Source organism: Lepus europaeus, chromosome 20 (assembly GCF_033115175.1).
Source record: "Lepus europaeus isolate LE1 chromosome 20, mLepTim1.pri, whole genome shotgun sequence".
Classification (NCBI taxonomy): domain Eukaryota; kingdom Metazoa; phylum Chordata; class Mammalia; order Lagomorpha; family Leporidae; genus Lepus; species Lepus europaeus.
In genome coordinates, this window is record NC_084846.1 from 39,210,309 (window position 1) to 39,223,354 (window position 13,046).

At 44.8% G+C, this 13,046-nt stretch overlaps 1 protein-coding gene across 5 annotated transcripts in view; it reads right to left on the minus strand.

Moving 5' to 3' along the window:
- Nucleotides 1-13,046, minus strand: part of ELMO1 (engulfment and cell motility 1) — a 565,441-nt gene that overhangs the window by 45,521 nt on the left and 506,874 nt on the right. For all 5 annotated transcript variants that reach the window (XM_062178895.1, XM_062178893.1, XM_062178898.1 and 2 more), the window contains exon 17: nt 981-1,144. In XM_062178895.1, the coding sequence (XP_062034879.1) occupies nt 981-1,144 (164 nt within the window). The remainder of the gene's footprint in view (nt 1-980; nt 1,145-13,046) is intronic.

Here is a 13,046-nt window from a genome sequence, read left to right on the forward strand (position 1 = left end):
GCTAATCTTCCGCCTGCGGTGCCAGCACCCCAGGTTCTAGTCCCGGTTGCTCCTCTTCCAGTCCAGCTCTCTGCTGTGGCCCAGGAAGGCAGTGGGAGATGGCCCAAGTCCTTGAGTCCCTGCACCCGCATGGGAGACCGGGAGGAAGCACCTGGCTCCTGGCTTCGGATTGGCGCAGCTCTGGCCATAGTGGCCATTTGGGGGGTGAACCAACGGAAGGAAGACCTTTCTTTCTGTCTCTGCCTCTCACTGTCTGTAACTTTACCTCTCAAATAAACAAATAAAATCTTAAAAAAAAAAATATATATATATATATAAAGGTGACAAAAATGATCAGGCTGCTAAAAAAGGACAAGGGAAGATAGTCATCAAGAAAAGTTGAAGCGAGCGAAACAGCTCTCAAATGGAACATTTTAAAGAGGTCCTGATACTGTGCAGAGGTTGCAAGTGGCATTTTATGTAAAGTCTTGCAAAAAGGGGGTCTGCTGCCTCCTCACTGTAGCCACAAAGGCGAGACAAGGTGCTCTGATGCCACCAGGGCCAAGGAGTGGAGAGGGTCTCTCCCTGTCAAGCTTTCCCGCCCACACTCGCCCTCTTGCCATTCTGGGAATCTGTGGGCCTCACTCTGGCTGGGACAGGGCTTCTTTGCACGCAAAGGGTACCAACGTGGAATATAAGTTCACAAGCAAAGTGTTCCCAGTGTTGGAGAAGTCACAAATCCCTAGAGGGTTGTTGTTCACTGGGCTGCTTCCTGACTTGAGTCATCCTGCCAGCACCTGACTCCACCTTCCACCCTGTCTCCCCAGCCCAGCCCTTCCTGAAGGAGCTGCCGATGCTGCCCTGACTTAATTGGGATCTTCTGGAACACCTTCTACTGGCCTTGCCAAATGATCTTGCAACACAACCCTGCCAGGTGCTAGGCATTCCCTCTAGAAATGGCGGCTCTGAGCCTTTGGGGAGGTCAGAAGTGGGTAACTTACAAAATCGGGCGAGACTGGAAATCCTCCTGGTTCATCCTCTCAGACTGGCGGATTTTCAGGATCTCCGTGTAGCTCAGGTTCTGTAGTTTGCTCTTGAACTGGTCCAGGGAGCTAGGCTTGGTTGTAAGTGCTCTCATAACCTGCTCTTTCACCACCTGCATTACCTGCAGATGAAGGGAAGACCATCATTGTCCCGGCAGCTCACCGTGTCCCTACAGAAATCTTCCTGAGTTAATGGCTCTCTGCTTCCCTGGCACTCCCTACATATACTCTTGAATGTGTCTTTCTAAGAGTGAACTTCCATTATAGACATCTTCCATCTTCTCCTGTGCAGCTGAAACCACGAGGAAGGAAATGGATCAACTGGCTTGGAATGGGAGGTGGGGAGAGGCAAGGTGGCTTGGCGTGGGAGGAGTGCTCCAAGTGCCCCATATATTATGTGATGGCTGCTAAAATGACATTGTAAACAATACAAACCCAAGAATCAGGAACAAACAAAGGCCAGGCAACAGCTAGAAGCCTGCATGTTAATTATTTCTTCCAGGAGAAAATTTCTGAGACACAATTAACTGTGGAAGTTTGGTTGGCACCCACTCAAATGAATGTGAACTGATACCCACACCTGCCCCTCCCACATTGCTTTCCCATGTAGTTAAGGGTCTGAGCGTTCATACAAATTATGCATTTGGAAATGTGCATGTGGTATTGCCTCTTTGAATCAGGCACTAGAAAAGCAGGTTTATTAAATTAGAACAGACATATCCCATTGGAAGCTTCAAGAAAAAAAGAAGAATATGATAATTTGCTGCCTTAGGACAGGTCTAGCCCATGAGGAGGCAATTAAACATTGCTTCTGTTAATATGGATTCATTTTCATCAGAATACATAAAGCAAAAAAAGGCCAGAGAACACACAGAGGGATTTGTAATCTTGCTGTTGCTTTTTGCATTGTCCATTACAGATGAGAACAACATGGATTATCATTTATAAGGTGTCTACTATGTGCTTGATGCTAAGCTAGGCACCCTCTCTATATTTTTTTTTCTTTGTCCACTCAAATATACATGGTAGGTGTCACTATCATTGTCACTTTACATATTAAGAAACAAACTCTGATACATCAAACTCACCATCAAACAGTCAGTTGGTGCATGGCTGAGCTGTGGTTTGACCCCAAAACTATAAACACTCTCCTCTTTAATCTATCTCACCATTTTTAGTGTCATTTGGGAGCTAAAAATAAGACAAAACGGCTTTGTGCCTCTGCTATATGTTGACTCTGTGCCAGGCACTTGGCTGTTCATCACCTAATTCAATCCTCTCCTGATACAATAGGTGCTTTTACCATTATTTTATCTAGATAAAGAAACGGAGACCAAAGAAGGATTGATGACTTGCACAAGATCACACACATCTAGTTAAATTCCAAGACACCAAGTAGCCTGGGATGATGGATACCACACAGACCTGATGCTGAAGAAAATGAATAAGGTATAATTCACACCATCTAGGAACTAATGGTCTACTAAGAGGTGGACATAGCAAAGATCATTACAACAGAGTGTGGAGTTGATAGGGAAGATGGACTAATGGACTTTGTTGGCTAGTGGAGAAGCACTTCATTGAAGATGACATTTCCTTTGGGTTTTGGGGGAAGAATGAGTGTTCAGTGGTGTGGAAATGGATGTATAACCTAGAACACCACCACCTATTAGCCACTTTGAACCCAAACTACATCTGAATCATAGATAATTACATAAGTATCCTTTCATGCCACCAGTATAATGGCATAAAGTAACACTTCCAGCTGGACTACCACCAGATCTGCTTCTGTTTTTACTCAGGCAAAATGCTACATGTGGGATGCGTGACAAGTTTTGAAATACTGACCCTCTTATGCCATGCAGCATACATGGTTTCATTAGGTTAAGGATGAACTATAAGCTTTGTCGTCTTGTGAGGGGTACCATCACGGTTGCCCATTTACTTACTGAGAGAACCTCAGAGTCAGGCCCTAGGAGACCATTACACTCTTCCAGTGTCATTTGGTCTTCTGGTGGGTGGTAGGACAGGTAAGAGGGACAAAGATACAATTATTAGAATGCCAGAAACGAAGAAGCAATTTTGAAATAGAATCAAGTTAAGGCTGAGAGAGTTTCAGAGCTATCTCCTCTCTCCTCATTTTATCAGATGAATAAACATAAGTTTAGTCGGCCAGGTAATTCTCTCACTTCAGGTGTTTCTCAAGGAGCTGTCATAGAGATGACAATTTTCATACCACATCTGCCTACACACAGTGTCATGTGCTCTGAACTGACAATCAAACATCTTTGTCCAGATTGTTCCAATTTGACCTGGGGTAGAGTTCCATGCTTTTTCCAGTCAAATTGAGAACTTTCAGAGTATGTCCATTCATACAGGAGAGAGTAGAAGACAGTGAGACAAATACCAATACCAGTAGAATCAAACAGAAGATAGAAATGTGTATGTGAGAGTGTTCATAATGATTAAGTCTTATTCAAGCATAAAGTCAGTTCAACCCTTATATTTGGTGATTTGACTATGTGAGCCTTATTTTTTCTTAAGATGATGTGAATGAGATTCTTGTCACTTGCAACCAAAGAGTCCCAACAAACTCCTAGAGTGAAGTCCAAGAGCAGAAGTGGCTGAGTGTTCCTGGGTAGGGGTAGAAGATAAGGAAGCTGGATAGAAACAAAAAGGTTACTTATGCAATTGCATTTTAAAAACTGCTTCCACTTATATGTGTATGGTTGTGTTTCTGCACAGAGATAATGATGATTCCATATGGAATGTGGAGAATCTTCAACTTCTACTTATGTCTTATTCTTAAAGATGATTGCTACAGAGTCATTCCTCCAGCTTAAGACTTTGATCCCTGCTAGATGCAAGAATACTAAGTAGAGCCATTCTTTAAATTTCTCCAGATCACTCACATTTCAGTTGGAAGAAAATACAGGATCTTTTCTAAGAATAGACTGATAGAGGGAAGGGAGATAGGCCATGCAGGTATCTGGTCCCAGGGGAAGAGATGCAAGTGGTGAATATAAAGCACAAAAGAGTCTGTGGAGCTGAAGACAAAGCTATACCTGCTTCACTTCATGGTCTTGTTCAACATTGGCCCTGAGAAATTCTATGCTCACTCTACATTTCAAGGAGAACAGCTTCAAAACAGCTTCAGTGAATAGTATCAGTGTTTATTTTTTTTTTAAAGAAGACAATCAAGTTATACATGTCAAATACTCCTTTGTGCAAAGTAGCTTCTATCAGGTTTACTGAGTCTATTCATTTTCCTTGTGCGCAATTTAAATTAAGGCATTCACAGCCACCAGCCTTAACTCTGTCCTCTGTGGAAAATACTGAACCTTTTACCATCTGTTTGAAAAACTCAACAAGAAGATGGTACTGCAGAGACATGAGCAAGTCAATGTCTTGAACTTTTTAGTAGAGCATGTGCTTTGCCATAGACATCAGAGAAACATGCTCTTAGGATTTAAATTCACTGTTAGTACTGACCCATTTTTCAAGATATATCTAGAACATGAAGATAGTGTGTTTCTGGATTCTTCCAGGTACACATGTTCTCTGTAATGTCACATGTTACAGAAAAAGTGGGAGTCCCACAATACATTTACACTTCGGATGGGGAATAGTGGGCTCCTGAGACTGGGTTAAGGCAGAAGAACTGGGGATTCCTGAATGGAGTCAGCCATGATAGTAAAGTAGTCTAACAGTGCCCCTCTTTTCATTGCTGTTCATTTAAACATGCTACTATATTTCATTTTCATTACAGGGTCAGCTCAGCTTCTGTGCATTCCTCATGAATTCACTGATCTTGCTTCTGTACCCACAATCTGTCCAGCATCACTCACCCATTCATTCAACAAAAGTTTTTTTCAAATACCTGCTCAAGGCAAAGCACTGGAAGACATCAGGGGCCTGTGCTGATTAATCTCCCAGCCTGGGGAAATTAATCAGAAACTAACACTCATCCAAGGGAGGAAGTGACATCACAGTGGAGCAAGGGGTCTGGTGTTCATTGGGCCAACACTAACTGAGCCCCCCTCAGGCAGGCTGAGCACATAGCATCAGGACTTTGGCTGCAGCTTGAGGAAAGGCCACAAGTAGATACCCAGGATGTGTTTGTGGGTGGGTGGGGCAAACGATCAGAGGGAGGAGGAGGGTGCTGCTTCAGTGGAGGAAGAGTGTGTGGTGGTCTCATTCAGTGGGAAACATAAGGTGGAACTTCAAGGTGCTGTTGAAAGGCAAACTGGGCCAGATGGTGGGTAGCATTGAAGGCTAAATGAAAACTATGGGCCTTCTATTTGGTAGTTGATGATAAAGAACCAGAGGATTTGGGGGTGTGTGACAGAATTCAATCATATAAAGTATATTGGGAAAGGTCTAAAGTGGTTATTATTCCTGCTCTAGTAACAAGGGATATTAGAGAAATCTGCAAGCTGAGACAAACTCTTTGCTGAGATGTGGAGCGTGCATGGGAGTTACTTAGGTGAAGAGTGGCAGAGAATTCTAAGCAGAGGGACAAGCAAGAGCAAAGACAGGGAGGTAGGGAGTGCCTGTCTTAGGCGTTGCTTTTGAAGTTTACATTTGTAGCTGTCAGCAAATGGACGGGCACTGTTGCAACGAAGCTTCTCACCCTTTAGAGCCCAGCACACACAATTTTCATTTTGAACACAGACTGTATGTTTACTGTATCTGTGACTTCCTCAAAATACTCAATCTATGGGGCCAGCATTGTGGCATGGGACTAAGCCATCATTGCAATGGCAACATCCAATATCAGAGGGTTGGTTTGAGTGCCATTGGCTCTACTTCTAATCCAGCTCCCTGCTAAGAAGCCTGGGAAAGCAGTGGAAGATGGCCCAAGTACTTGGACCCCTACCACCCATATAAGAGACTGGCTCCTGACTTTGGCCTGGTCCAACCCTGATCATTGTGGCTATTTGGGAAGTGAACAATCAGATGGGAGATCACTCTTTCTATCCTTCTCTCTGCCCCTCTGCCTTTCAATAAATAAAATATATTTTTAAAAAGATAATCACCCTTTGACAGACTAATTTTTACTATCTGTAACATGGGAGTATGAATGATTTAGAATTCATGGCATTGTAAATAGTCTAATGGCTGAAATGTTTTAATGGTACATTGTACATTGGGCACTTAGCAAACCCGAATTTCCCTTCCTGAGCCTTAGTATGCTCACTGTAAAGTGGTAGTATTGGATGATATTCACAGGGTTGTTGTGAACTCTAAACAAGGTAATTGCAAACGAGGCACATGATACACTCAATGGTGCGTTCCAGGCAATCCACAATGTCAGTTCCGTTACCTTCCCAGGAGGAAAACACTTACATCAGAGGTTTCTCCTATAAAAATGTCTTCAACAGGATATTCCTAGATCACATGTGCACCATCAGAGAACTTTCTAGAAATCCATCTTCTTGGGCCCATCGCAAACCCACTGAATCAGAAACTCTTGGAGTGGTGGCCAGCAATGTGTGTGAATGGCTCTTTGGGAGATTCTTATTGGTATTACGGTCTACAGTACTTAGCACAGTGTCTTCCAGATTTAAATAACGATTGACACAATCAGGTCAAAGACTCTCTGGCTCCCACCTTTCATCTGTAGTTTTGAACAACAAATAAGACCTTAACAGAATTCTATGACTCTTGACAAGGTTTTCTAAGTGTACTTTTACAAAGCTTAGAGACTAAAATATTGGGCTGTGGGATGGTGTCTCAGGGTGTCAGAGGTCATTTTGGGCTCCCTTACAAGGCTGAGCTGGAGGGGGCTGATCTGCTGCTCAGCAGAGGATTTCTGGAAAAGAAAACCAGCGAACTGGGCACTGCCACTGACGGTGGTCAGCACTTAAAAAAATGACAATTTGCCACCAATCAATGGGGTCATGAAGAGAAAAGGCTGCCCTGGGTGACAGATGCCAACACAGCCAACTTTAAAAACGACTCATGGGAAAGAGTGTTTACCACTGGGCCATTTTTCTTCCTAGGAATGTTGCTTACACAAAACAAAATGACTGAAGGCTCAAAATGACCAGAAAATCAGAAGGATTCTGCTTGGAGAGAGGTCTGGGGGAAGGAGACCCTGAGTGCTCATGCGCAGGGGACAGGGATCACACCGAGGCTGTGGTCCAAGGGTGGGGTGTGGGGAAGCAACCTTGCCCAGAAAGAGTATGAGGAATTAGAGTTGCACATTGGTGACTTCCTTCTCAGGGACAATTACTAACTCAGAGGCAGGCTGTTGGTTCCTCTCCACCCCTCCCTGTAGGCCTTTAAAATTATGACATATTTTGGAAACTCAAGATGGTTTTACTTTGTAGTCTTGCCAGAGCTGGGGAGTAGACCACTGAGATCAGGCCATGCATACAGGACATTTCACTGAGGGGTGTCAAGTGTATTAAATGAAGGAGAGAGGAAATAATATTTGAGCTTTCTGAGCTTATTTTGGGGGCAGTGAGGGAGCATATAACAGAGTCAGTGATTATCTTGGGCTTCGCCAGCCATATGGGATCTGTTGCAAGCTTTTCACTTTGCTATGGCAGCATGTAAAAGAAGTCACAGACAAAACATAATGAATGGGTGTAGCTGTATTTCAGTACCACTTTATTTGCAATATATAGGCAGTGTGCTGAATTTGGCTGCTATAGTAGTTTGCCTTTCACTGATGTAGAGAAAAAAAACACTTGGTTTAGAGTTAGGCAGTAGTCATTTCAAAGTCCAACCATACCACTCAGCCACACAAATCCATCAATGTTTCTGAAACTGCTTCCTTATCTAAAAGGTACACATGACAATCTTTGGTTAGGATTAGGAAATGCAGACCATTGAGTCCAATACCTTATCAAGTTCCCTTTGAATTATGGTCTTAAAGACATCTTATCTAAAGAAAACAATCTGTTGTGCAGCTTGCAAACTACCTGCATATCCTCACATGATGACTCTGGGTGTTTACAACAGGTGCAGGGTAGTTCAGCTCAACTTTCAGGTCGCATTGAACAGAACTGGTTCTGACAAATCACAGAGAGTTATTTTCTTCACACAGTATTCTCAGCTCTTTTTCCTGCATGGTTTCAGGACCTTGGACAATACTTTGGCTTATCTTTGCTCCCTTCTGCCATTTGTTCCACTCTGCATTGGCCGCTGCAGTCCCCTGGAGCACAGCCCAGCCAGCCCAGGGAGCTGCAGGGTCAGGCTTAAAGTAAATGAAAAGAAATTGCTCTGAAATCACAGAGGGTCAGCCTGGCCAGTGTGCAACCTCTGGCCTCTCTCGATTTCACCATGTGGCCTCAATTAAACTGCATGAATTTGAAATATTTTACTTAATAATTAATAAATGCATAAAAAGCTCCTCTGTATTACACAGGGGATATGGTCTAATCTCTTCATCCAGTAACAAGAAAGCTCAACCAGTCATTTAACTTCTCCTCCAGTTTCTGTAGGCATCTTCTGAAGGCGCTCATGTGATTAGCTTTGCATTTAGGAAACAAATTGGCTGCAGTAAGGAGGGGCTAAGGTAGACCAGAGCTCAGAAAGTGTAAGGTAAAGCAAGAAAGGGCAGCGAGTCAACAGTCTAGGGTCGGGGTGGGGATGGGTGTCAGAGCAAATGATGTGAAACAGACCCGTGTGGAGTCAACATCACATTGCTCCTGAAAGCTGTGATCCCTAGAGCACAGTTCCCCATATTTATTAACAACAGGTTCTGAGTCCCAATATTTTGCTCATTACTGCACAGTTTGCCATCACTTATCACAGACACCCCCAGAATTGTTGATGTTTACAAATACGGGAGTATGTAGGCCAGAGAACAGAACTTGGGTTGTCAGAGCTTTGCATTCTGGAACTAACTTGGGAAGAGTAAAACCACCGAAAGTTTCTGTCATTTTTCTTAATTCATGGTACTTATGGTAGCTTTGATGTGATGTGTCACAAGCCCCGCATGTGCTGGGTTGTGAAATGTCATCTTGCAGAGAAGTGTTCTGACGATCTCATTGCCCATGACAAGCACAGCACTGGCTTTGGCTCTGAGTCAGGCTTTATCACCCCATCAGAAGATGCAGTTTCTCTTCATTCACATTAAGCCTGACCCTGCAGTGCCCTTGGTACATAGCATCCTGCTTTGAGAATCACCATCCACTTCCCACTCCCAACAGATATGTCCACACCGGGCTCAGCCCTTGTACCCCAGGATCTTGCCACACTGAGATCCTGTCAGGGCCTTGAACTTCACTCCTGTGCCCAATGCCTTCCTTAAACATTGGTGTATTCATCAAGTCCAGGCTAATCAGATGCTACTACCCTTGATAATCCTTCCCCATCCAGCTGCCCTCTTCGCAAGGTCAAGGTCAGCACCCCATTTTCCCATCATAGAACATAGTGTAATGATCTATGTTCCCTTTGTCTATGATTTTCTTTCCAGAACCTGCATTGTCCAAATACACAGTAGTCATTGAGAAAATATATTTCATTTGTGACTGATGGGCTCATCAAATGACCAAAGGAAAGAAATGGCTTCCAAAGTCATTAGCTCTCAGCCCTCACTGTATGACAAGATTTATGATGTGCCTTTGCCCAGTTCACCCCTACAGGTCGGATTCTGGTCCTGGGTCATGTTTTGCTAAGCTTCCCAAGGATGCTCATGTGCAGCTGGGGATGTTGCACACTGGTCTCTATGGGGAAGCAGAAGGAGGAAGGGAGGAGCAGAATGCAAATTCCAGGGAAGAGAGAAGGGCCTGCATCCTTCACTCGTTACTTCTGCTGTGACTTGGCGATGCCATGCATGGGAGGAGCTGAGTCCTCACCTTGCAGTTACCTGAGGTTAGAAGCTTAGCTCTGACCTTGCAGCTGCCTAGGGTTTCCAAAAGCCTGGTCTGCAGGTCCTGCCTGGGCAGGCAGAGGATCAGTGCTGTCATGGGACGGTCACAAAGGAGGTCAGGGACCATGCCTGCCCTCTGCCTGCGTGGGCAGGTCCCTCGGGCACCACCTTCCACTGGGGCCCGACTTCTTTCCTTGAGCCGCCTCTGATCAGGTTGAAGGTGCCTGCCTTCCTGGATCAGCACCGATTAGGGACCTGCTGTATCAAGGGCAGCCAGTATCTTCCAAGGTAGCCCAGTTTCTCTGGCAGCAATTAGGGTCTGTGCTCCTGGACACTCATTTAGAGCAGGGCAGCAGCTTGCATGCCAACTCCGAGCTGGCAGTGTCCAGGCAGAGCCTGTGGAACCCAAGGGAAGGCTATTAAGAGACTAGAAATGGTGACTTCAAACGTGCCCTGGCAGAAAAACAGATGGCACTGATGCAGTTGGGAAGGAAGCTGCTGCTTCGCTCTGCCTCTCTCTTGCTCTGGGTTTGAGCTTCTGATGGAACAGGAATGGAATGATGGGGTAGCAATGTTCATGTGGCTTCAAGCATCCTGAGAACCTGACCATAATCTTCAATGAGAGCTTTTATGGATTCGGTGTGAGTCCCCCAAATAACTTGTTATCTAATGTCTAACCCTGTGGATCAGCACAGGTGCTAACTAGGTGGTGTCTCATCCCAGGAACTAAGAGGCCAGACACCCCCAGCTGCCTTGCTCCTCCCCAGAAGGCATTTTAATTTAAGGCATAAGGGGTTTTTACAGGTAGCAGAAATAAATAGATAAACCTTCCGACCAGTGATTCATCTTAAAATCAATTAGGGTTTGGTCTGTTGAAGAACAATGGAGAGGGAAGCAACATCCTTCTCATTTGCTTCAGCCTTGGCAGGAGGCCAATCCGAAAGAGGCGGCCCAAGAGGTGAGCTTGGGATCACTGCTTTCTCTGTGCAGTTTGCCCTCCAGGGGAGGGAGATCAAGAGGCAAACGGCTGTGTGACAAACTGCCATTCCCCGTGGAACATGGAGCCAGCCCCATGAATGCAGCAATCAGGATACATTTGCTGGTTAGCTCACTGAAAGCTCTGGTTGGACAATAGGAAGCGATTTCACCAGCGCCTCCTGGAGTAGACTGCCTTGGGCAAGGCGACATCCAAGCAAATCACATTAGTGGGTGGCATTTAATCCACAGCTTTAAAGAAGTAGCACATCAAGCGAGACAGTCAAAACATGTGACTGTGCTGGGGGCAGCGAGGTGAGGGTGGGGGAGGAGGAAATGGGACTGGTTTTCTTGCAAAGAAGGCTGAAAAACTCAACAACAGGATTAGGGAGAAAAGATCCCAACAGTTTAATAATCGTGCTACTTGTTGGTTTTTTAATGCCTGTTTGCCAGACTTACCCATACTTTGCCAAGCCTGATGCTGCAGGCAGTCTTTTGCAAAACTTTTTGAAGTTGCAAAAAATAACCCTCCAATTACAAAGTCTCCCATACTGAAGGTCTTGCTGGACTGATGTTTTCTGGCAGCTACAGGTCCCGCTCATGAGGAGTGGGAGAGGGGGGAGGGACTGACTTTACTGGGAGCTCCGCAAAATCAGGAGAGAAATTTCACTGAAGAACTAACTGAGTCTGGATGGATTTTCCTTTTTTTAAAGTGACACAATCACGGTGTCAAAAGACAAGGTGTTACGAATGACAAGCAACTGGCTATTGTCTTTGCAGATGAATAAATGGTATCCCGAAAAACCGCTCTGCACATTGTTGGCTACTTGCCCACAAATCTGAGCTCTGATCACCGCCCCTTCTTTATTCTCTTCATTGTTAAGACCTGGAAGAAGCCATGGATGGCAACCAGGCTGATCTCCCTTGGTGCCTCTCAGTCTCTGAACACTGGGATTCTACGTGACTCATCTCTGTGTTTATAGTACCTAATATCTGTACAAATATTTGTGGATAGAAGAAGAATATCAATGGCCATGGATAAATCATCCCCAAATAACTCTGAGATTAGTCACTATTCTGAAATAAATGAAATGTCTCTCATCTCATTGTGAGGCTAACACCTGAAGATCCACACGTTTGGGATTCCTAGCCTGTTTTGCATGCACTGTTAAATAGTGACAAATGAAATGGGACAATCTGCCCCTCTGGAAGGGAGATTTAATAATCTTTTTTTAAGCAGACTGCTCAGGTGAGACCGCAGGGGAAATGGAGTGGGGAAAGTGAGACCCAGCTCCTGTGAAACAGCTCTGCTGCTGGCCACGGCTGCTGCATGCAGAGGGCATGTGATGGACTGCTTCTGTGCATTGGTCCAGAATGCATAGCAACCCAAACACAACTGCTGGGGGGTGCTCCTAGGCAGAGAGATGGGCAGAGGAGGTGGGCACAGTCACAGACCAACTCTGGGACAGATAGAGTCATCCTCCAGTATCGATGGGGATTGGTTCCAGGACCCCATGGATACCCAAATCTGCAGATGCTCATGTTCCTTGTATAACATTGCACAGTATTTGCACATACCTTGTGCACATCTTTCCATATACTTTAAATCATCCAAAGATTACTTGTGATACCTAATGCAATGGAAATGCTTTGTAAACAGCTGTTAACACTGTACTGCTTAGGGAATAATGACAACAGAAAAGTCTACATGTCAGTACTTGTTCAGTACAAGTTGCATTTTTTCCAAATGTTTTCAATCTGCAGTTGGTTGAATCTGTGGGAGCTGAACTCGCAGATACAAAGAGCTGACTGTATGGGAAAAGATTGTTTTTGCTACTCTTCTGCAAAGACTTCCATCCTTTTTGCATCGATTAGGTTAACACGATAACAGCTTAAGTGGCCTACACTTTGCTAAAAAATTGAGAACATCATGCTATGCATTTTAATTTTGAAATACATTCAGCTGAATTAGCAACAGAACACTCAAAGAAGAAATGCTTTGATAGTCTGCATTTTATCTGAGAAGTTGTTGATTCCTGGAATTGCATCAGAAGCTTCAGAAGAATAGCCAGTCCTAGCAGGTGCCGCGGCTCAATAGGGTAATCCTCCGCCTAGCGGCACCGGCACAACAGGTTCTAGTCCCGGTCGGGGTGCCGGATTCTGTCACGGTTGTCCCCCTTCCAGGCCAGCTCTCTGCTATGGCCCGGGAGTGCAGTGGAGGA